This window comes from Rhinoderma darwinii, chromosome 8, assembly GCF_050947455.1.
Source record: "Rhinoderma darwinii isolate aRhiDar2 chromosome 8, aRhiDar2.hap1, whole genome shotgun sequence".
Lineage (NCBI taxonomy): Eukaryota > Metazoa > Chordata > Amphibia > Anura > Rhinodermatidae > Rhinoderma > Rhinoderma darwinii.
In genome coordinates, this window is record NC_134694.1 from 17,645,522 (window position 1) to 17,667,525 (window position 22,004).

Genomic DNA, 22,004 nt, shown 5'->3' on the forward strand with positions numbered 1-22,004 from the left:
ACATGTCTGCGGCTAGAAACAGGATCCTCATATATACATGTCTACGGCTACAAACAGGATCCTCATATATACATGTCTACGGCTAGAAACAGGATCCTCATATATACATGTCTACGGCTAGAAACAGGATCCTCATATATACATGTCTACGGCTAGAAGTATGTAAACTGGGACTGTAATCTGAAATATATGTACGAATGATCGGAGTGCAGGGTATGGCCTAGCTATGTCTTGGGCGGATTTCGAGCAGGGCTTTGATGGTGGTGACTCCAAAGAGGGTTTTCATTGGGCTGCAGATGCCTCGATGCATAAACCTCTCACCCTCCCCTTTTTGAAATACGCTCCTTGCATGAACTTCCTAAAATAGAAACCACGTGAGGTCTGCTGAGCTCTCTGACAGTGCAGTACAACAGCAGAAAGCATTTACTCTGAATGGATTCTACAGAAGAGAAAGGAGGGGAAATATAGAGTAAGGAGGTGGAGGCGTGGAAGACAACAAGGAACCATAGACATCCAGAGAGGGATTGGCTTCACAGAGCTTCAGAGAGCAGATGAAGAAGTAGGTTCAAGACAAGAAGAGGGAGGGCAAGACCGGAGAGGAGGGTTGAAGGGAGGAACTACCCAGCTCGGGCTTTTAAGCCTCAGGGTGCAGGAGAGAGATTCAGAAATCCTTGTAGCACAACGGCGATATAGCAGATAACGGACTGAAATACACTGCAATTTTGGCTGACTTGTGGGGGGCTAGGGTTCATCACTAATCCCCCCAAATTTCCTCCTTCTTCGACATCCAACGCTGTAACCCATGAGATTCTTCCGGCTCACCTTTAAGTGCTTTGTGGACGGTTTCTGACTTTCCCCCCACCCCTGTCTTCTTTACTTCTCTCTAATTTTTGGGATTTTCTTTCCAGATAAATTTCAATTGCCAAATTGGTTGACTTTTTAGTTTTTGTTTTTTTTTTAATTTATCTTACTGTAATTTTTTTTCCTTTATAGTATTATTTATTATTTATTTCCAAGGGGGTTTGTTAGGTCCACAAGCAGGTGGTAGGGAAGAGACGTGAGGATCAAATAACTGGTTGGGTACATTGGTCTTTTTTGGGAGAGGTTTAAAGAGTGGTAGCTTGAAGGATGGAAAAGAGGAGATTGTCCTTGGAAAACGGCAGCTACAAAGTGAATGTGGAGGAGAAAAATGGACAACTCATACCGAATGGAAACGGACATACTGACTCGTGTCATAATGGATCCATCAAAGGGGGCATCATCTTCCCCCCAAAGTCCAGGGAAGCTATTCCTGAGAGGGAAACTTGGACTCGACAGATGGATTTCATAATGTCTTGTGTTGGATTTGCTGTTGGACTTGGAAACGTGTGGAGATTCCCCTACCTGTGCTACAAGAATGGAGGAGGTGGGTGTGTTGAGTCATAGGACGAGTAGTATATACCCTTTCTTCCCTTATGTTCCATATTTTCTTAGTCTAACTGGTTCTTACCAAAGTTGTCAGTCTGTATATGATATGTCTTCCCTGTCTACTTCCAATGTCTTAAGTCAACAATTTAAAAACTAGACTGACCCATTCTTTACCCGTGCCCCTATACCCTTTGCAACCACTAGTTTGTCCCAGCGTTTACACTCGTCTTAACTTTTGCTTCCATATATTCATTCAATACACGTGTAAAATTAGATTACCCTAACCTCAGCTTGACATCTACCCTACCCAATGTACTCTGCCCTTATGATTTCTGAAGGAGCAGGTGCATAGACGATACAATTAATAAGACTACCAATGGTCAAGGAAAAGTGATCACTCAGTTAAACCAGGGATTTTGCTATAACATAGGTACTTCTATAGGTGCCACAGTGGAAATTCTGTCCAAGTATATTGAAATAGGTTTAACAATTAAACTTTGCCAGGCCTACCACTGTTTTATAAGCTTAAAATATATTGTACGTATGGGAAACTTATTTATTATGGATGGGATAGAGATAGATAGACACGGCTTCTACTTACATGACTGAACACACGTCGTCACTTCTTTAATAGATCTGCTTTACATTTAGTTTGGATTCTTTGGTTACTTTTCTGCAGATTGGTGCAAGCAATAGACAATTTCCACTATCAAAATATCCATAATGTAGCATATCTAATGGAGGAAGCTAATGAAAAATGTATAATTCACGTTACTTCATGCCCTCTATGCTTGTCCTTCCTTAAAAGGGGAGGTCTGGCCACTATAAAAAGCAGAGTGATGTGGGTGTGCACACGTTCCTGTTTCATAGCTCGGGTACCTAGGGGGTTAACGCATGCACCAAACAGAGAAGTCGTATTCAGTTTCTTGGACTCTGCTTCATGCTCCTGAATTTCAAGACTCTGTGTAATATCACTGTGTCCAGCAGTATCCATATCAGCCCAGCAGCTGGACAAAGTACAGGAGATACGCAACTGAACAGGGTTCAAGGCCCCTTTAATGAGCATATATTAAATAGATGAAAAACGGATGCATTTGAAAAGTTCTGTGAACAAAGAGCAATGTCAACACTGCCAATTTTTACCCTCATTCTCCAACCTGGAACTAGTGACATCACCATGCTTGGTGTGGTGATGTCACTAAAAGGGGTAATCCCAACATAAACATTTCTGTCATATCCAAACATGCCTGGAAGGCACCAGGGTCTGAGAGGTGGGTGTCCCATCTCTGGGATACCTACCTATAGGAAGAATAGGGGTCCTGTATTCCCCATTTAATTATTTGAAGATGTTGTCGAGGACGGCCCTCTCCACTGAAGATAAGGAGAGCTGTGTAAGCACCCGAGTACCCCGTCAATAGCCTCAGATATCACTGGTGATCTGCATGCGGCAGAAGGGGAACTTCCCTGCCTCTTAGTTGCCAGACCATCAGGCACTGCCTGTTTGGCTGACTTCTTGCATTACTACAGAAAGTTAAAGGGGTTGTGCAATTTTTGTACAAGCTTTTTTTTGTTAACAGGGTCCCCAGATAATAAGCTAGTTGGTGTCACTGTCATTAACTAATATCTCCATATTACATGGTGCCCGTCTATGGACCAAGAAGTCTCAAAATACGTTTTATTAACTAAACAACCCCAAGAGGTCATACACACCTTCCAGTCTAGCCATAATATGACTTGAGTTTTAAGCAACTACACAGCAATTTAAAGAGGTTTTACAGGATTAGAAAAACATGGCTGCTTTCTTCCAAAAACAGCGCCACACTTGGCTGCATGTTGTGTGTGGTATTGCAGCTCATCCCATTTATTTCAGTAGAGCTGAACTGTAATACCAGACACACCCATGTACAGGTGTGGCACTGTTTCTGAAAGTAAATAAATAAGAGCAGAGTTAATAATGAATGACCATAGTCAATGTATAACAATGAATACAATGTAACAGGAACATAACTCTCTGAGATAATGGACATTCTCAAGCCAGAACCCGAATCAACGAGTGCAGTTATGAGTCAGTAGACAATGCATACATTTACCGGGGACAAAAGGGACATCTGCTACTCACAGCTGTGACCACGGATAATATGCCTTTTGCTTCAAAGATTATGTTGAGCAAAGTAATTTTGTATGTGTTATGTAGATAGATAGATAGATAGATAGATATGAGATAGATAGATAGATAGATATGAGATAGATAGATAGATAGATATGAGATAGATAGATAGATAGATATGAGATAGATAGATAGATAGATAGATAGATAGATAGATAGATAGATAGATAGATAGATAGATAGATAGATAGATAGATAGATAGATAGATAGATAGATAGATAGATAGATAGATAGATAGATAGATAGATAGATAGATAGATAGATAGATAGATAGATAGATAGATAGTAGTGTTGTCACGATATCAGAGTTTGGACTTCGATACCGATATTTTGTGTAGTATTGCGATTTTCGATCCCAACACGATACTTTGCCAACTTTGACTGCTTGAGAAAGGCCCATGCTGGGGCTGAAACATTGCACTTTACCATATGGGTGAATAAAAAAAAATTCACTTTTTTTGATACTATGATGTGGAGTGCTGCCTATGCTTTGAATTCATAGATAGATGGATGGATGGATAGAGTGGTTGGTAAGGGGCTCATGAGTTTTAATTGCAATGGGCCCAGATGATTCTCAGTTTACTATCAGAGGGCATTACTACAGACAATGTATAGTTCAATGCTTATTTCTAAATACATACACTATGGAGGAATTACCATTATGACCACCCCTACTTTCAGTCTATATCCTACATAAATAAATACCACCATCCACCATCTTGCACGGTTAGTTGCCAGGATTGCCACAGCACTGAGGGACACCCGGCCCTATGCTTCCATAGTAGGTACACCACCACTTGTTTCAATGGTTACTACTCGGGATTAATTAATTGGCATTGCCATTCTCGGTGTGTGTGTATGTGTATATATATACAGGGGCGGACATACCGCATGTGCAGCCGGTGCAGCTGCACAAGGGCCCCGCGTGGGAAGGGGGCCCGTTCCTCTGCTGGCCGACTCAGTTCTCAGCTGCGCGATGCTGAGGACTGAGACAGAGGCCCGTGGACCACTGGCGTAGCTATAGGGGTCGCAGCGGTCGCAATTGCGACCGGGCCCCGAAGCCAGGGGGGCCCACGGCCCCCCGCACCACATCAATAAAAAGTTACTATAGTAACTCGGGCCGCGGGCCCCTGTTACTATAGTAACATACTTTACTTACCTTCCTGGTTCCGGATCGCAGCGGAGGTCCTGACGTCAGGCGCTGTGCGCAGCACATGACGTCACAGCGCTATGCGCCGCGCACAGCATCGAGACGACAGAACTCCCGCCGCGGCCGAAGAGGAAGGTAAGATAGCCCTGACTGGCGGGGTCCGACTCCTGGGACCCGCCAATCAGCTGTTTTGAAGGGGCCGCAGCACTCGTACGAGAGCTGCTCCCCTTCATTCCTGTCACTTCATTCCGGTCACACTGTGAATCGGTTTCGGCGATTCACAGTGTGGGCGAGTAGTGAAATGAAGGGGAAGCAGCTCTCGTACGAGTGCTGCGGCCCCTTCAAAACAGCTGATTTGCGGGTCCCGGGCGACACATCAGCTATTGATGGCCTATCCTGAGGATAGGCCATCAATGTTTAGGGACTGCACAACCCCTAAGCCTACGATGTAGCAGGCTTAGGGGGCCCATGAGACAGGATCACAGATTGTGTGATGCTGTCTGCTGGGCCCTGTATCTAAGCCAATCACATGGTAGGCTTAGATACATGGCCCATGCGTGATCCTGTCTGCTGGGCCCTGTATCTAAGCCTACCACACTGTAGGTTTAGATACAGGGCCCCAGCACACAGTAATCTTATACTGTATAAGATTACTGTCTGCTGGACCCTGTATCTAAGCCTACCTTGTGGTAGGCTTAGATACAGGGTCCCACAGACAGTATCACACATGGGCCCTGTATCTAAGCCTTAGGGTATGTGCACAGACACTAATTACGTCCGTAAGTGACGGATGTATTTCGGCCGCAAGTACCGGACCGAACACACTGCAGGGAGCCGGGCTCCTAGCGTCGTACTTATGTACGACGCTAGGAGTCCCTGCCTCGCTGTGGGACAACTGTCCTGTACTGTAATCATGTTTTCAGTACCGGACAGTTGTCCGGCAGCGAGGCAGGGACTCCTAGCGTCGTACATAACTATGATGCTAGGAGCCCGGCTCCCTGCAGTGTGTTCGGTCCGGTACTTGCGGCCGAAATACGTCCGTCAATTCCGGACGTAATTAGTGTGTGTGCACATACCCTAACACATGTGTTACTAATCATTTTTTGTGTGTTTTCTTACAGGTTCGGTCGTTGGACTACGGCGGATTCCAGGACTACTTCGATGACAGCTTTTTTTTTTATTAATAAAATGGTTAATGAGGGTTGTGTTTTTTTTTTTTATTTCAATAAAATATTTTTTCTATGTCTTTGTGGTTTTTTTTAAACTATATTACTACCGCCTTAGTAATGGCCGCCGGCTGATTGACAGCATCCATTGCTAAGGCAGGGCTTAGTGTTAGCCGGTGCAGAGGCTAACACTAACCCCCTTTATTACCCCGGTACCCACCGCCACCAGGGGTGCTGGGAAGAGCCGGGTACGATCCAGTACCTGACCATCTGTAGTGATGGTCGGCCACTGGGGTGGCCGCAGGCTGGTATTATCAGGAGGGGAAAGGCCAGATACAGTGGCCCTTCCTACCCTGGTGATGCTAGGCTGCTGCTGCTTTATTGTATCTGGCTGGTTATGAAAATGGGGGGGACGCCACGTCATTTAAAAAATAATTGGAAAGAACGATGTCGGGTCCCCCCCAATTTTCATAACCAGCCAGATACAACACAGCAGCAGCAGGCAGCATTACAAGGGTGGGAAGGGCCACTGTTTTTGGCCTTCCCCAGCCTAATACTACCAGCCTGCGGCCACCCCGGTGCCTGCCCGTCACTACAGCTGGTCGGGTACTGGTTTGTACCCGGCTCTTCCCAGTACCCCTGGTGGCGGTGGGTACCGGGGTAATAATGGGGGTTAGTGTAGACTCTGCACCGGCTAACATTAAGCCTCGCCTTAGTAATGGAGGTTGTCAATCAGCCAGCGGCCATTACTAAGGCGGTGATAATAAAGTTTAAAAAGATACAAGCACATAGAAATTTTTTTTATTGAAATAAAAACACAACCCTCATTAACCATTTTATTGAGAATAAAAAAAACGCCGTCATTGAAGTCCTCGTATCCGAAGTCCAACAACCGAACCTGTAAAAAAAACACAAACACACAAAAATAATCAGTAACACATAAAGAAGCAAAATTATTATTCTTACCTTTCCTGGGTCCAGCGCTGGAGCCGCAATGTCAGCGAGCTGGGCCCTGTATCTAATCCTATCATGTGTGATACAGTCTGCTGAGCTGTGTATCTAATCCAATCATGTATGATACTGTGCTGGGCCCTATATCTAATCCGATCATGTGTGATACTGTCTGCTGAGCCACTGTATCTAATCCTATCATGTGTGATACTGTCTGCTGAGCCACTGTATCTAATCCTATCATGTGTGGTACTGTCTGCTGAGCCACTGTATCTAATCCTATCATGTGTGGTACTGTCTGCTGAGCCACTGTATCTAATCCTATCATGTGTGATACTGTCTGCTGGGCCACTGTATCTAATCCTATCATGTGTGATACTGTCTGCTGAGCTGTGTATCTAATCCTATCATGTGTGATACTGCCTTCTGAGCCACTGTATCTAATCCTATCATGTGTGATACTGTCTGCTCAGCCACTGTATCTAATCCTATCCATAGTTTATAGGGTCGTAGTGCTATAGATATGCTATGCTGTCTCCTATACACACACTTTTTTTTGGGGCGGACACATATGTATTGGGGCTATTTCCCGGACATTTTAAGCCCTGAGGGTATGTTCACACGGCAGCGTCTGTTACGGCTGAAATTACTGTGCTGTTTTCAGGAGAAAACAGCACCGTAATTTCAGCCGTAATGGCATGTGCAGGCGTCTTTTGCTGCGTCCACTACGGAAGTAATTGAAGCTGGTTTTCCATGGAGTCCATGGAAAACGGCTCCATTTACATCTGAAGAAGTGACAGGCAGTTTTTTACGCGCCGCCTTTCGACAGCGGCGCGTAAAAAAAAATGACCATCGGCACAGAACATCGTAAGACCCATTCAAATGAATGGGCAGATGTTTTCCGACGCTTTTGAGCCGCATTTTCGGATATAATTCAATGCTAAAACGCCCAAATTACGTCCGTAAATAGTGTGTGTGTGAACCCAGCCTTAGTGACGCCCCGGCTGCTAGTGCTGCATTGTTGGGTCACTTAGGAGACCCAGCGATGCAGCTGAAAGCGGACCGTCGGCCATGAGAAGTTTGCGGGGTGGGGGGGGGGGGCCCTGGCACATTATCTGCACAGGGGCCTTTTGCAGTCTGTGTCCGCCACTGTATATATATATATATATATATATATATATATCACAGTGTAGACGCCATGAAACTAGCCTTACAATTCACGTATTCTTAACATGTCGATTAATGATTAACAGGCTAGGTCTCAGGCAGGTAACTTGGACAGAAGTTTAGATAAGAGGAAATGAAATGTCCACGTCCTTACGGGGTTTTCTCACCAGAGACATTTATGATGTATCCACAGGACCCGCACCTATCTCTAGAACGGGGCCTCCTAAACCCCGTTCTACTGCTATGTGTTGCCGCTGAAGCAGGTGAATTTCGACCATGAATTAGGAAACCGCGTAGCTCACTGAGCTAGTTTCCGTAAGTCCCATAGAAATGAACAGTAATTACGCTAACAGCGTAGCTCGCATGCTACGCTGCTTCCATAACTGCCATTCACTATAGCTGTGCTGTTTTCGGAACTCTCGACCATAAAGACAGGAAGTCACCGGGAGACAGCGAGAGCTGAAAAAGGTAGAACGAGGTTTAGGTGGCTCGCAGGTGGGATCTGCATCTATCTGACATTTATGACATATCCTGTGGATATGTCATGAATGTCCCTGGTGGGAAAACCTCTTTAAAGAGGCTCTGTCACCAGATTTTGCAACCCCTATCTGCTATTGCAGCAGATCGGCGCTGCAATGTAGATTACAGTAACGTTTTTATTTTTTAAAAACGAGCATTTTTGGCCAAGTTATGACCATTTTTGTATTTATGCAAATGAGGCTTGCAAAAGTCCAAGTGGGCGTGTTTAAAGTAAAAGTCCAAGTGGGCTTGTATTATGTGCGTTCATCGGGGCGTTTTTACTACTTTTACTAGCTGGGCGTTCTGACGAGAAGTATCATCCACTTCTCTTCAGAACGCCCAGCTTCTGGCAGTGCAGATCTGTGACGTCACTCACAGGTCCTGCATCGTGTCGGCCACATCGGCACCAGAGGCTACAGTTGATTCTGCAGCAGCATCGGCGTTTGCAGGTAAGTCGATGTAGCTACTTACCTGCAAACGCTGATGCTGCTGCAGAATCATCTGTAGCCTCTGGTGCCGATGTGGCCGACACGATGCAGGACCTGTGAGTGACGTCACAGATCTGCACTGCCAGAAGCTGGGCGTTCTGAAGAGAAGTGGATGATACTTCTCGTCAGAACGCCCAGCTAGTAAAAGTAGTAAAAACGCCCCCATTGTACGCACATAATACACGCCCACTTGGACTTTTACTTTAAACACGCCCACTTGGACTTTTGCAAGCCTCATTTGCATAAATACAAAAATGGTCATAACTTGGCCAAAAATGCTCGTTTTTTAAAAATAAAAACGTTACTGTAATCTACATTGCAGCGCCTATCTGCTGCATTAGCAGATAGGGGTTGCAAAATCTGGTGACAGAGCCTCTTTAAGGCCCTTATACAAAGCCCACTAATCGGACAAACGAGCATTTACAGAACGCTCGTTCCCGATCATTTCGTTGTGTAAATATGGCAACGATCAGCCTATCAACGTGCAAACGCTGGTCCATCGGCTGATTGTATCGTTTATACAAACTAAAATATTATCATTGTCGGCAGCACATCTCCCCGTCTACATAGGGAAACTTGCTGCCGACATGATAGAAATGTATGAGGACGAGTGATCGTAGTAGCGATCGCTCATCCCCAAACTTAACTCATTGTGAACCGAGGAAACGAGCGCCGATGAACGAGCTGTCTCATTGATCAGCGCTCGTTTACATGGCCCACGTCAGGACATGTAAGAGAACCCTTAGTCACCATCAGTGACGTGTGTGGGAAAGTTGAATGAACTGATAGGAATGAGAGAGAACAAATATCATGGCTGCAGTATTGATCACGGGGCTTCTGAATGCACCAGATATCACTGATTAACACTACAGTCAGTTTTTCTCCAAAATGAAATGGCTGACAATAGGGAACGATAGATTACATTGAAATGTAGATCAGACGTGCTTTAAATCAATCAGTACACTGGGAAGTACTTTCTAATGTACTCATTATCGCCCCCTGTTGACTAATGTTATCACCCTCTGGGGTTTTCCAGGATATTACATTGATAGCCTATCCTTAGGCTAAGCAATCAATGTATGATCAGTAGGAGTCCTTCACCCAGGATCCCCACCAATCAGCAGAACGAAGGGGCACTGCTAATAGGGACAACTAGACCCATCATGCTAAATGAAAATTCTATAATAAATTAGATTTATTACAGTGCATGGAAGTTATCCTTCAAGGAGTTATCAAAGGACCAGCAGATGTTTCTTCCACAGCAGTGGTCTCCAACCTGCGGCTCTCCAGCCGTTGCACAATACCTGCCGCCTGAGCGCTCTCCCAATTCAAATTTTAGTAAAATCTTACTATTTATTTCCAGTGCTGGCGGCGTTTTAGATTCCCTCGTGCACAACTATGACTAGAGATTCCGGTTAACTGCATTGTCTTATGGGAATTTGAGATATTTGTGTCATTAGAAACTCAGGCTGGAGCTCAGGCCCTCAGCTTGGAATTCTTACCGCAATTATACTGAGGCAAAGGAGACCCAACAAGAGGGATCTTGAAGCTGCACTTACATTTTATTTCATTATTGTCTTAGAATTGGGGTGGTTAAACTAACAGGGGCCATAACCATCATCTTTATCTTAAAATTCAGCAGATGAGTCACCCCTCCTCCCCACAAAGTCCAACGACGGCTGAATATTCAGCATTCCCAGGAATCCCAATAGGATGAGGCTCCTTTCCCTTTTTCTATCACTGGTAGAAAACACAGGATTTAAGGTCATATATAGTCAGTTCAGTAAATTTACTTTAATATCATGGTCCGCTCTGTATGGTCGCTTCGGTATTGGGGTCACGCAATAGCTCCTTTGCATTACCGATAATATTATACATAATATATTCAGTAATTTTTTTCCATAGTCCTTTTGCCTATACATAGTCATATAAATAGCTCAAAGCAAATGTAAATACTTTACTCGGCCCTCCACCTAGGTGCCTATGACTACATACACTGTAAATACTAAGTATTGATTTTGATGGTGATAGAGCTCCATAGAACACGATGACATCATTGTGTAGTTAGAGTGGACTATGGACTGGTTGCTAGTGCTACTCCAGGGGGGCACCACCCATAAGACAAGGTAAGAAAATCCCTTCCCTGACTATAGGCGGCACCATTTTGGCAGATATAAGGTTCATACCTGAACTTTCCCATATCCAACCAGGGAAGGAGAGGACTGCAATTTCACTTTTTGCCTAAGGCAGCAAAAAAGACTAGACGCATCCATGGTGCTACCTCTACAACCCCAAATCACGATATTAGTTAAGGTGCCCATGCACCTTAGATAAACTTTAGCCGAATCTACAGATTTCGATGGGACCAGCAGACCATGTAATGTTTATGGGGGCGTCCGATTCTCCTCAGAGGCAGATGTCGAGGGAGTAGAATTCAGCATGCACGATCCTTACAGGGGATAAACCGCCACCAAAGGTGTCTGGCAGCGGCTTTTTTCCCTCTCCCAATGAGTACACATGCCAATCCGAGTGTGCATGTGTATGGGGGGGGGGGGGTCAGGTGAAATAGCTGTCGGCCAAACGCTTTTATGATGTATGGCCATCTTTAGTTTATTACCAAGTTTATATTCTAACAGGGATTTCATATGTATTGCATACACAGGGCTTAAAATCGAATGCATTATGGCAAATACAGGGGTGTAGCTATAGGGGATGCAGAGGCAACAGACGCACTTGCATCTTGGTGCCTGAGGGGGCCACATACAGTAAGACACCAGTTTTATAAATAGAACATAGGTGGGGGGGCTTGTTACAGATTTTGAATTGAGGCAAAACTTACGGCTCACACCACATGCGCCTTCTTAATGCAGACTCTTTTGGCCTTGGTCTTATTATAATTCATATTGTTGCTCTTTGGGATTAGTAGTGTTTTGCTGTAAACTTTATGTTCATTTGACAGTCGGCCTTGAATAGGTTGTTTGTCTATGAATGGATGAGAAAGTGCTACTGTGTACACAAGTACAGTGTTCCTCATTGGCCTTTTATGTCAACGGTGACATTGTAAATGGAAATGAAAAGAATTCTTCATTCTCTCACTCCTTGTCACAAAGCAAGTATCCCAAGGAGATCATTGTTCAGTGCTTACTCGTGTGGGTTGTACATCCATTCTTGCATGGAATTACTCGCTATCAGACCCTTGAAGGTCCTGGGCTCCAATTCAAAACCTGTAACAGGGCCCTATACTCATGTGTAATTTATTATACTGGTCTCATATGGGACAGAGGGATCGCTTCTCGGCCTTTTGGCTAAGATCAAGTGTAGTACCTGCTCAAGCTGAGGTTAGTAATCATCCCTGCCGGTGAAAGTATGGTCCATCGTAGGGGGATGATAGAATGCCGATGTGAGGGCAGGGAACCACAACGGTCATCGCTCTGGTGTACGCATTTGGTTTAAAGGTACCATTTGTATGTGACCAGGTGACCGCCGGATCGAGGTCAGGAGGTCGGGTAGTTTTAAGCCCGAGGTGCTATGTGCCCCAGGGCTGGTGACCCTGGGGTGCCCTAACTCACTGGGGGTGGGATCCTACTGAGTGAAGGCACATTTACACGCACTCTCTTTCACACTATATGAGCACACACCTTTATTCTCCTGGCCTTCTGGCTGGGAGATGAGGAATTTTTTATACCAGGCGGATGTCCAGGCTGTATCACAGCGCACATCCACTTATTTAATTTTGTTTTTTCACTGTGTGTTTGTCACGTTTTGTCACAAGGATTTTGGGATGCAGTGCCCTTTTGGGACCCTCCTGAGGTCTAGGGGGAAAATGTGTGGCCATCTGGTGCCGCTTTCCCCTGCAACCCGGCCTCCCTTCTTCGGAGGGGAGGTGCAACCTTGATGCAGGCTTCTAGGTGGACACTGGGGTGGCATCCCAGGTAGAAGCCTAGGAGTGTGTTTGGGTCTCCCTAAGCTTCAGTGAGGGGGGACCATTGATCCTCTAGGCCTATGGTTTGGAGGGTGGGGGAGTGGTTATGCGGGGCCTCTCTCTTTTAAGAGAAGGGCTGCGATAGACCGCATCCTTGTGCACTTTTTGTGTGGCACCTCTGCACTGTTTATGCACTTGGGTGATAGAAAGCACGGCTCGGGCTTTCATAAAAATAAAAAAAACAAAGAGGGACCTATTGGGTCAACTTAGGCTACAGTGTCTAAGTACAACCGCAACCTCTGCACCCCTGATAGTTACGCCCCTGCTCTCCATTCTATTCTATATGTATACTCCATAATGTAATATTACTTCTCTTGTTCTAGACACTCAGTCACACTTGATATGTTGTAAAGTCTATGGAAAGTTTGTAGAAGACAATACTAGCAAACACTGCCATGATCTCCACCCCCTATTTGATCCTGTTCCATCACATATCACGATCCAGTCCATGACCAGCATCTGGGGAACATCTGTTTGTTTCCCCTTCCTGGGTTGTGAAATGGATGCAGGGCTTAGCTTAGTTTGCCTCTGGCTGGGAGGCAGCTTTCAGCAGCAGAAACCTTCCCCATAATCCTTTCTTCTCAGTCAGTCCTCAGACAAAATAAGAGGGACCAGGGGAGGATTGGCCACTATATTCTCTGTCAGATTTCTACTAGACTGTTTGTTTCAGCGAATGCCTTGCAGATTGTGAAATAGGAACACTCTGATCAAAAATAAAAATTCTGTTTTGCCCGGAGCATTGTGCACTTTGGCCCACCTGTAGATAAATTCTTTAAATCCAACCTCTGAAGGAACATGCAGGCTTGAGCTAGAAATGTCTTCATTTGTCTTCTGTCTAGTTTAAGTATTTCAAATCCGCTCGGGGCCTTTCTTTTTTCATCCATCATGCTATCAAGTTTTTCAGTGACCAGGCCACCTCAGCGTGTTTCTTCATCACTTAGGAGTGATTATATATTCCTTAAACATGTTAAATTACAAGTCCCCGTGAGACTGAACAGCAGCAACATCTGGTTGGTTTATGTAGGTTATATATGGCTGTAAATCCTATAAATTTCCGGCGTGAACCTGCCTGACTATTCATCTAGCCATATAAATCTTTCCAATGCCAGAGCTCCAATCACTAGATGGGTTATTGACATTTCTATATGCATTCAAATGGGAATTCACTGAATAAGTGAACCCTGCTAAATTTGTGTCCCAACTGCTCCATTGATCTGACTGTAGAGTCATAGTGTGCTATCCTTTAACATAACGGCATATGAGGCCGGCACTAAAAGCCATATGCTCCGTTTTGGTTTGAGTGGCCAGAGGGGCACCTGTGCTGTACCAGCCTCTCACATTACCGGAGTTGTCAGAGGGGGTATAGTGCCCCTCTCATGTGTTAGGCCCAAGTTCTAACCTGTACTCTACATGGGAGTAGAATTTATAGCAGGCATAGTAGGCATAATCTGGAGCTTCCGGGCCCTAATGCGAAATCTGTATCAGGACCCCATGTGCCATTTATAATACTGGGTCTTCTTATGTAGCAGCGGGGCCTTTGGTCCCCCTGAGGCTTTAGCACCCCGCTGCTACTGTTACCGCTGCACCCCCTTTAGCTACGCCCCTCACCACAGGTGCCACTTTTATACCAGGTTGCTGAATAGCACACTTAGATGATACAGCTGATGCTTTGTCTGACTGTTCACAATTGCATGTTGTCAGCCATTAAATATTGCACTCTGACCTTCAACACTCAGACCTTGCCACATGTCCCCACCGCCTACACCAGCGTCACCCTATCCTGACGTCCTAATCCCCTGAATCCTCTTATAAATCAAACTGTCTCCGCTGCTGACTGGCTATAATCACAAATGAACACGTCTTCCTGACCATTGCTCTGACTAACACCAGTATTAAGTATATCAGTCTAAAGGCTGATAAATCCGATAGGCGACAGCAGGTTTATGAAAGGAAAAATTCTGTAGAGCCCAGTGTTTATTAAGGAGAGGGCTGGAAATGTAGGTCCTCAAACCTTACGTTATGTCACTGAGTACAGATAGATTAACAAATGGTGAAATTCGTAGTTATAGATTATTTGCATATATCATTCAGAACTGATCTACTTGAAACCAGGTATGACCAAAAACTATTTATCTCTTTCCAGGTGTCTTTCTCATTCCTTATGTCCTGATCGCCATCTTTGGTGGAATACCGATTTTCTTCCTGGAAATCGCCCTGGGACAGTTTATGAAAGCTGGGAGTATTGCTGTGTGGAACATAGCTCCTCTTTTCCAAGGTCAGTCCATCGCCTCAATATTTTTGGCTATAACCTTAAAATGGGTAACATGTGCTGTTTAGAATGTAGCAGACTTCAGATTCCAAGAGGATGCCCTACGATGGGCCTCATGTATCAAGACTATCTAAAGAAAGTGGCTTTGTTGCCCGTATTATCCATATTACCCCAATTTTTCATGACCAGTTCCGTATAGGAAAGCTAAAGTATACCGTGTTGATTTTCCAGGCCCATTGTTTATATAACTATATCACCCACTAGGGCCAATTTCAATGAAAACCCAATTTTCTAACCATGTATTATAATCTAAAGAGTCTGTATTGAAGAGGAAACAAACGTTCCTTGTGGAAACCCATTCTAACATGGAAAGAGTATACAAACACCCCACAGAGATTTACTTACCAGTCATGGATATAAGTAGGAAAGCATTCACGAACAATGTAAGGAGAAAGTGAACCCAACCAAATGCTTCAAAGAAGGCCACCTCTTCATTGGGTAAGAGTTGGTACAATTTGTTAGGGTCTATGAAAGGGTCTTAGGTTTTCTATGGATTATGCAGTATCAATCAATACTTCCAGAAGATCCCCTTAAATATACTACTATATGGAAAAGGGAAAGCCAGAGTAAACCCCTATAAACCCAGCTGGATATACCTTGAAATCAAGGGTGTACGTACCATAGAGTTATTCCATTCCACTGATATGGGGCTCATGGAAAGGGGAAGCCCAGAACAACTGCATCCTTTGTTTCAATGGGTGGTGAGAACCTACAGGTCCTACAAATATGGGTGTGGGGTATTAACCCAAAAATCATGGAATGGAGATGGGGCAAATAAAAAAGCCCTCCTGACCCAGGTGGTTACGGTTGTGGTGGCATTAACCAGCACCAGAAGGGGTCCCATTTTGTACTCCCGTATCTATTGGTCAAACTTGTGGGTATTTGGAAACATGGGCGCATGGAACTATTTTTTTTTCACCAGTCACTGACTTATCTGGCATTATATGACTTCTATTGACAAGCGTCCCTTTGATACACATTTTCTATACCTATACATTTTCAATTCCCACTACTCCTTCTCTGCACCGTAAAAGGTGTCTCGTGACCCTAAACTAATGTATGTGAACTCAGCAAAGCATTTCCAATTGAAGCAGGAATTGCATTTCCACCTCTTGTATGACAAGGTTGTTCTGTACTAGCCCCGGGCAGTATGCCGCTAATTGAATATATGTAATGGCTTTTTCTCATTACCTCTTCTACACTCTGTAATCTGAGCAGTGTGAAGCTGGTGAATCACTCATCATGTGGGAGACCCGTGACCCACAGTTAGTGTATGACCACTACATATTATTGCTATGCATGATATACAGATGTGCTGAAGAAGAGAATAATGATGGCAATAACATTTATATAGTATCAACATAGTCAGAAAATTAGATCACATCTATTACATTTCAATATTTCTCTTTATATTTACTTAATTGTAAAGCGCTACTAATAAACTTGCATTTAAGACCCTGAAATTTGACCATACTAGAAGACACTGCACCCCCTTTATAGTAGATCTATCTGTTCTTTCCCAGAGGGGTTGCATTGTATAAGGCATCATACATATGGCCATATTACGGATCTGTGTTGTATGGATCTATAATACAGTGCCCATAGCCTGGGGGCAAGTAGAGGTATCCTCTCATGGCACTTTCATTCACATGCCATATTACGAAGGTATTCTTCCCTGGAAGCATTGCAATATGGTCCCTTAGAGAAGCCAAAGAGAGTGCCTACGAGTCCACACTATACAGGGCTGTGCACAAAGTGAGGCTTATTACAAACGCATCCTAAAGATTCACCTCTTTATTCTTTCTTTGCCCCTTTGGGGCAAATAAAGCATGAGTGTCAGGCCATAGTAAATTAATCCAGTTATATTAAAAGACTTAACAGTCCAATGTCCTAAGTCCCCCACTAAAAAGGGGACTAGTGATAGGTAGCACCACACTCAACACATTAATACATTCGTTTACATGACATTTATCCATGGTTACAGCAAACAGCTGCATCGATAGAATCTTGATTTATTTTCAAGGTCAATAAGGATATCACTGTCTTAGTTGACCTTGAGGAAGTTTATGCATTTTGTGTTGATAATTATTATATTACTCATCAAAAATGTTCAGAACATCCTTGGTTGTTTCAGACTCTATCTAGGGCCTAAATAAATAAATAATACCACCATACAGTGTCCACATAATACTACCCAAATAATAGTGGCATACTGCTTAAATAAATAATACCACCATACAGTGTCCATGTAATGCTGCCCAAATAATGTGTCACACTGTGATTGATTAAATAAATAATACCACCATACAGTGTCCACATAATACTGCTCAAATAATAGTGTCACACTGTGCTTAAATAAATAATACCGTCATACTATGTCCACATAATAGTGCCCACATACTATATCCAACTGTGCCTAAATAAATAAATAATACCACCACACAGTGTCCACGTAATACTGCCCAAATAATAGTGTCACACTGTGCTTAAATAAATAATACCATCATACAGTGTCCACGTAATACTGCCCAAATAAAAGTGCCACACTGTGATTAAATAAATAATACCACCATACTATGTCCATATAATACTGCTAAAAAAATAAATACAACTGTAAACCTTATTTACAACCTAAATAAATAAAAGCACTATGCAGTGCCTAGATAACACTGCCACATTGCCCACATTATTCTGCCAAATTAACTTTATTATGTAGTTACCAAATAATGCAAACTCACATTTTGTAGTTACCAACAACATAAGTTACGCTCATGACAAGACCCCATGAAGGAAATTATGGGGGGAATGGGTCATGCTTTGTGAGGGTAGTAGAGGTCCATAAATAACAGGACTCTTATACAATTGTCCGTTTTTCCCATGCTGTGACACGCAATACCAGAAGATTGCAATTAAGAGATTATATTAAGTTTATGCCATACTGATCAATTCTTGGAAAGTGAGACATAACTTAAAGTTAATGGTCCATAATAATGTTCATAAATTTAATCCACAATACAGATTCAATTCATCCAATATCTGATTTTACGCTTGGTGCTTTTAATCCGCCTTAAATCAACTACTAGAATCACTTAATCTATCATACTTAAGTGGCGATCAGAGATCATAGTTAGTTGGCGATCAGAGATCTGCGTGATTGACAAATCTCATTGTGCTCATCATAGGCAGCTCCGTGTGTCATGGGTCAAAGGTGTATCCTATGACCTTTCATTTGAAGAGCATCTGTTGCTGTTTTATAAGTTCCACTTTATATTATCTTGTTTGGCTTGTCTATCTTTGAGCATGTCTTTGGTTCAGGGGGCTTCCACCATTCAAGCTCACTGTAGTTCATCAGTAGATGTTATTCTAAGAGGGCTGGGCAGGGGTGAAAACCCTAATGAATATTCATAAACAGCTATTTTAAGAAAAACAGGGGTATGTAGGGAACCAGGTCGCTTCTAGATATTCATGTGTGTGTGTGTGTGTGTGTGTATACATATATATATATATATATATATATATATATATAATTCCTGGTTCACCCTCCCAAGGACCATTCATCTTATTTTTTTAGTCTTACCACTTTGTTTCTTCTCTACAGGAATCGGATTTGCATCTGTGGTGATAGTGTTTTTCTGCAACACGTATTACATCATGATCTTGACGTGGGGTGTTTATTACCTGGTGAAGTCCTTTACTTCAGTGCTGCCTTGGTCACACTGTAACAACACCTGGAACTCCCCAGAGTGTCTAGAGATCTTCAGACATGACGACTGTAGCAATGGTACTGCCAACGCAACATATGGGAATCTGACTTGTGACGAGTTGTCGGACAGGGTATCTCCAATTACTGAATTTTGGGAGTAAGTGAACTTTTTACCATTATTAATAATCAGTTGTTATCATGTGGACTTTGTAACATAAATGAACACTCTACAAAGAGTTTAAAAATCATAGATTTTATAGACCTACAATGAGACAGCCATTTGGAGGGTATCACGAAAGAAAAACTATCCCTTATCCAGTTTATTGATATTGCAAGTCCCTAATGAATGATATTCCAGCTCACAAAATGGTGGCCATCTGCATGTGGATAGTTTCGGGGGTTTAAAAGAACTCCCTATCCATGGTACCTATTTTGTCTTTTCTTAAAGCAACATTGTAGGACACTTATTATTCTTATAAAGCGAACTTTGATATGCAGTTACTTAGATTTACATGAGTTACAGGAACACTCCACACAAAACTGATATACTGTGTTATAGGGTTTAAGGGGCGGAGCATGACACGAGACTGAAAGAACTCCAAAGACAAAAGCCATGTTTTGCCTTTTCAGGGCCGGCACTAGGCATAACACAGTATATCAGTTTTGTATGGAGAGAAGTTATGGCGGCATTGTGTTTCCCAAATCTAGTTTATCCTCTAAGACAGTATTTAGAACCCTTTTAGTAAATAAGATGTTCCTTCATGTCATAGTTTCTTCTGGTCTGGTCATTTACGGCCTTTACATGTACTTATGGAACTTCATTTTAGCTTTTATTTATGTTACTGACCCATTCGAAAATTTCTGTAAGGGCATCCTTCCTCCATTAGAGTTGTAAGGATTATTTTCATGGTTGTCCACTTTTGGATAACCTCCTGCTTTTTTAGATGATCTGCTCAGTGCATTAATGCCACCGCATGGGCATGGAACTAAAAAAAGCAAAGGATTATACAAAGGTGGATCACCATGAAGTGGGGACATCTGATCTATTGTGTATAGATAAAGATTGATAAACCCTCCAGACCTACTCCATGGTGTAATGAGATCATGCCATTGGCCAAGCACCATCCACCCTGCAAGTGTTACTTAACCACTCTGCTGCAAGGATGGTCTTGAAAATCTTAGCAGCAAAGAGGTTAATATGCGAGTAGATTGGTGGTCGGCGGGAGGATGGGAAGGTGCCAGGGAATGCGGGGGCACAGTGGGAGGACTTTACAGCATGTTTTGAGACATATGTCTGAGAACATTCATTATAGTTACATTAAGCCACTAGATGACCTATTAGTTAAAACATTTTTTTTAAAAAAAGTGGTATGGCATACAGTGCCTGCCATAATGTTTCTTCTATAGGTAGCCATGACTATTTTAGGATTGTGGGAATAATAATGCCACAGACATAGCGTGTTCTTTCATGAACTTCCAGGTCAGGCTTAGGTAACTCATGGTTTTCCAGTTGTCACATTGCTACATGTACCAGCATGAGTGCTATCCAGCTGTCGAGGACAGGCTTAAGAAACCTGTTATTATCTGATAAGGAACTTTTCTGGTAAGGAACCTTGCTATCTGAGGTCTATGCATCGTAGTCATCTCATTCTACAGTAATTAAAAATTTCTAAGAAATATTTTTGATACATATTGATATATCACCCATGTGTAACCTCAACTGGGCATCCTCAAAAACTTTTTGTAATTTTTTTTTTGGGTGACAGAGATGTACAGAGTAGGAACATATTATACTCTGGTGTAGGGTTGGTTTCCCAACCCTTAAGAGGTTGAATAAGTTATGATTGTTTTTTTGTTTCAAACTTGAATTTTATGGCATTTTCAATAAAAGTAGGAAAATATCAAGAGACATAAGTCACAAATAAGTGCAAGCAGTCTAAAATATTTAATAACAGTTATCATAAAGGGTCAATTACAGGATGCAAATCATCTTCTCAATATTTATTGAGTTATGTTATTCACAAACATATCAACCATGCTTAACAGTACTGGGTGTTCGGCCCACCGGCCAAAAACTTAAGGAGGTTATCGACCCTTTCAAAGCCAACTACATTTTTCCCATTAAAATATTACTTGGGTTAGCTTCATTCATGCCTAAGATGTAAATTTAAAAGAAGCCCCTCTTGACTTGAACTGGTTTGAAGCTTTCTAAGACATTTGGGTTTGCAGAATACTGGGCACTAAATGAAGATTTTGAAGGCCTCCTGGCCTACCGCAAAACATGTGCCATATATATAGAGCAAAGGTTGAGTTGACCATGTCCTTAATTCATACATGGTTAAAGATGAGTTGAGTACCTCCAGAGATGCCTCCATATTGGCCTGCTAGTCTATGTTCTTCTCTGTAAAATCTGATGCATTAATGACATATAAAGGCCATTTGTCTAGCGGACCTCTGCTTTTGTCACTCATAAATTATCTACTGTATATTGATACCTGTGACAAATAAAGGGACAAAATAAAGTCTATTGTTCATGAGGAACATCATAGAGACCCTCCAGGGCAAATTTACTAATTTGTATCCATAAATATTGGTTCGAGCTTGACTTTGATTTCTTTCATTCTCTATGGTGCTCTTTAATGTATGCCCGGAGGACCCTATAATAATGTCAGTCAAAATAATTGAGGATGGGTTTGAGGTTCTTCTTAGGCCTTGTCTTAAATGTTGAATTGATTATATGTTTTCTCCCTCTTCCTCCTCAGAAGACAGACCATTGGGTTATAGTCTAACCCAAATATAGATTCACCTATTTTTAGAGCTATATTTTATATTCGTTTTTGATAGGTCTTGCCGAGAAGACTTCTGGTACTACCAGTCCCCATGAATAGGGTTCATTTTGTTACTAGGCCCAGATAATACTGCTTACAGTGTGATATATAAAGGGTTTGTGGCTCCTATTTGGCAGCATTATATC

The 22,004-nt window shown here is 42.8% G+C and overlaps 1 protein-coding gene and 1 pseudogene across 1 annotated transcript in view; both read left to right on the forward strand.

Moving 5' to 3' along the window:
- Positions 1-553: 553 nt before the first annotated feature.
- SLC6A8 (solute carrier family 6 member 8) overlaps positions 554-22,004 on the forward strand; it is a 51,248-nt gene continuing 29,797 nt past the window's right edge. The window contains exons 1-3 of the mRNA XM_075835364.1: positions 554-1,405; positions 15,142-15,273; positions 18,926-19,187. Coding sequence (XP_075691479.1) covers positions 1,129-1,405; positions 15,142-15,273; positions 18,926-19,187 — 671 coding nt within the window. The 5' untranslated portion in view covers positions 554-1,128. The remainder of the gene's footprint in view (positions 1,406-15,141; positions 15,274-18,925; positions 19,188-22,004) is intronic.
- Positions 12,302-12,371, forward strand: LOC142660092 (U2 spliceosomal RNA; annotated as a pseudogene).